At 37.2% G+C, this 3,045-nt stretch overlaps 1 protein-coding gene across 1 annotated transcript; it reads left to right on the forward strand.

The window, feature by feature from the left end:
* Window positions 1–743: 743 nt before the first annotated feature.
* LOC116889773 (olfactory receptor 1J2-like) lies at window positions 744–1,730 on the forward strand. The gene has a single exon (XM_032890630.1). It carries the CDS (start codon window positions 744–746, stop codon window positions 1,728–1,730), a length of 987 nt encoding a protein of 328 aa, XP_032746521.1.
* The last annotated feature ends 1,315 nt before the right edge of the window (window positions 1,731–3,045 follow it).

Genomic DNA, 3,045 nt, shown 5'->3' on the forward strand with positions numbered 1-3,045 from the left:
TCACTGCATGTGAAGTATAAAGTTAATAATTTTAAAAAATTAAAGTAATTATCAGAAGTTGAGAAAAGGAAAATATGGAGAGCCTAAAAAAATTGCTACTTTATCCCTTGTAGTAGTAGACCTATATTTACTAAAAAGTTACATAGTAAATATACATTTAATTGATAATTTAACACAAATACATAGAGAATCTCACAGCATATTGTTCATATGTATAGTAATACAGACCCTTGAAAGGTTTAGATTAAACAGTGAAGAAGGCAAGTTTAGGGTAAGGACCCCTTTACTTATGTGTTTTTCCAGTTATATTAATCCTACCATTACTTTTAGACATATCAAAGTATATTAGTTCAGCAAAATGTCATTATTTCTACAGAACTGTAAAAAGACATCATGCTAGTGAATATCTCTAGTTCTACTTATAGTGAAAACCTGACTTATAAAAGGATGTGATAACTCCACATGCTGGAAATTCTACATTCATGAAAGTATAGCTATTATCGAAGTCAGAAATATTACAGGTATTTCTAGCTCTCAAACTTGATTAGTTCGGTTGTCTTGAAGAAACATTATTACCAAAAGAGTGAAGTATAAAGCTTCTTAATGCTGAAAGTTAGAGACAGATTCTTGTTTCAATGACTGACCACTTAAGGTGAAGAAACTTGAGATTTGCTTGAGCATTAGCATTGTTCTCTTTTCCAACTCTGATCTTTCCTCTTTGCAGGTGATATGGAACATGACTTATGGCCACCAAAAACAAGACAGAAGTGACTGAATTTGTGTTGTTGGGATTGTCTAGTAGGCCAGAGATGCAGCCAATTATTTTTGGAGTTGTCCTTATCATGTACCTGATGACAGTTTTGGGCAATATCCTACTAGTAGTAGTTGCTTGCTCAGACCCCGTGCTTCAGACCCCCATGTACTTCCTTCTCAGCCAACTTTCCATTATTGACATATCTCTAACAACTATCACTGTTCCTCAGATGCTGGTGCATACACTCTCCGTGGATCGAAGCATTTCCTATAACTGTTGCATGACGCAATTATTTTTCTTTATGGCAGTGGGCAGCATGGAAGTCTACTTGCTGGGTACAATGGCATATGACCGCTATGTTGCCATCTGTGACCCTTTAAGATATTCTGCCATTGTCAGTCATAGCCTCTGTCTGAGGATAACATTAACCTCTTGGGTGATAGTCAGCCTTAACAGTCTCTTATACAGTGTGCTGGTCACTCGTTTAACTTTCTGTGGAAACCAGGTCACTCACTTCTTCTGTGATATCACTCCTCTGCTAAAGCTCTCCTGTACTCAACCAGTGATCAATGAAATGTTAATCTTCACTGAGGGTGTAGTTGTGGTTGGCAGTCCCTTCTTCTTTATTTGGGGTTCTTATGTTCGAATAGGTATTACCATAGCCCACATGCACTCCTTTGCTGCCCTGAGGAAAGCTCTGTCCACCTGTAGCTCCCATATTCTTGTTGTGTTGCTCCTTTTTGGCTCTTTGGCTAAAATGTACCTTAAGCCATCATCCAGCTATGATTTAGAACAGGATCGCCAGGTTGCCGTCTTCTACACACTCATCACCCCTATGTTAAATCCACTAATCTACAGCCTTAGGAACCAAGATGTTAAAGGAGCACTATGGAGGCTTTTTAGGAAACTCCGTACTTCAGACTGGCTCTCAGACAAACAATGGATGAAAAACAAACTCATGAGAACCAAGGGTTAATCTGAGACCACTTCAAAGAGCTGAGGTGTCCTTTTACTAAAGGATATGAATCATATCTCTGTAGAATAATCTTTGCAGTCAACTCTCTCATGGTTGGACTTCCTGAATAAATAATTCTGGGCCCCTTTCTCATTTTGATTATGAAGATATTTTAAGATAACTAGCCCAAATATCTTTTGTGTATAGCATATGAACTAGGTAATAAGCAAAGTTATAACATGGCAAGTTGGATTAGAAATATTTGATTATTTTAGTGACATTGGCTTACATACTGCCTGACAGACACAAGTCAATGTGATGTTCCAAATATTCAGAATAATTGATGTTAAAGATTTTACAAAATTAATTAAACCTCTCTAAAACTTGTAATATGTTTATAATCCCCAATTCCAACTCCTAAGAATATTTTCAAATCTTATTGTGCCTGAATTGTTCCATTTTTATCTTTCAGTTGTTTCATCCAATAAATCACTAATAGAGATTGAGTAAGGAGCTTCACCACAGTGCTCAGGTTTGAGTTTTATGCCATAAAGAAAAAGAAATGAAAAGAAAAATGCAGTCAGGACTGGCTTACAGTTAGGAGGCTTATTAGATTATTGTCATAGAGGGAAGCATGGCACCATGAAGGCATATATGATACTGAAGAGTAACTGAGAGTTTATATTTGGATCTGTACACAGCAGGAAATGACAGTGACACACTGTTCAGACTTGAACTTCTGAGACCTCGATGCCTTCCCCCTAATGACACTCCCACTTCCAACAAAGGCATAGCTACCCCAAGGCCATACCTCCTAATAAGGCTATTTATTATGGACCTATGGGACTATTTTATTCAAACGACCACATTCTACTTTCTGGCCCCATAGACTTGTAGCCACATCATAATGCAAACTGCATTAAGTCTAACTTCAACAGTCCTCACCATTTGCTGAAAATGCTATCTTTTTTCCATTTGATGGTTTTGGCTCCTTTCTCAAAAATCAAGTGCCCATAGGTGTGTGGGTTCATTTCTGGGTCTTTAATTCTGTTCCATTGGTCTATCTGTCTGTCTCTGTACCAATACCATGAAGTTTTTATCACTATTGCTCTGTAATATTGCTTGAGTTCAGGGATAGTGATTCCCCCTGAAGTCCTTTTATTGTTGAGGATAGTTTTAGCTATCCTGGGTTTTTTGTTATTCCAGATAAATTTGCAAATTGTTCTGTCTAACTCTTTGAAGAATTGGATTGGTATTTTGATGAGGATTGCATTGAATCTGTAGATCGCTTCTGGTAGAATGGCCATTTTTACTATATTAATCCTGCCAATCCATG

Source organism: Rattus rattus, unplaced genomic scaffold (genome assembly GCF_011064425.1).
Source record: "Rattus rattus isolate New Zealand unplaced genomic scaffold, Rrattus_CSIRO_v1 flattened_line_144224, whole genome shotgun sequence".
NCBI classification, from domain to species: Eukaryota; Metazoa; Chordata; class Mammalia; order Rodentia; family Muridae; genus Rattus; species Rattus rattus.

Coding starts and splice junctions, on each gene's coding strand:
- LOC116889773 (XM_032890630.1), top strand. CDS start 744: ATGGCCACCAAAAACAAGACAGAAGTGACTGAATTTGTGTTGTTGGGA.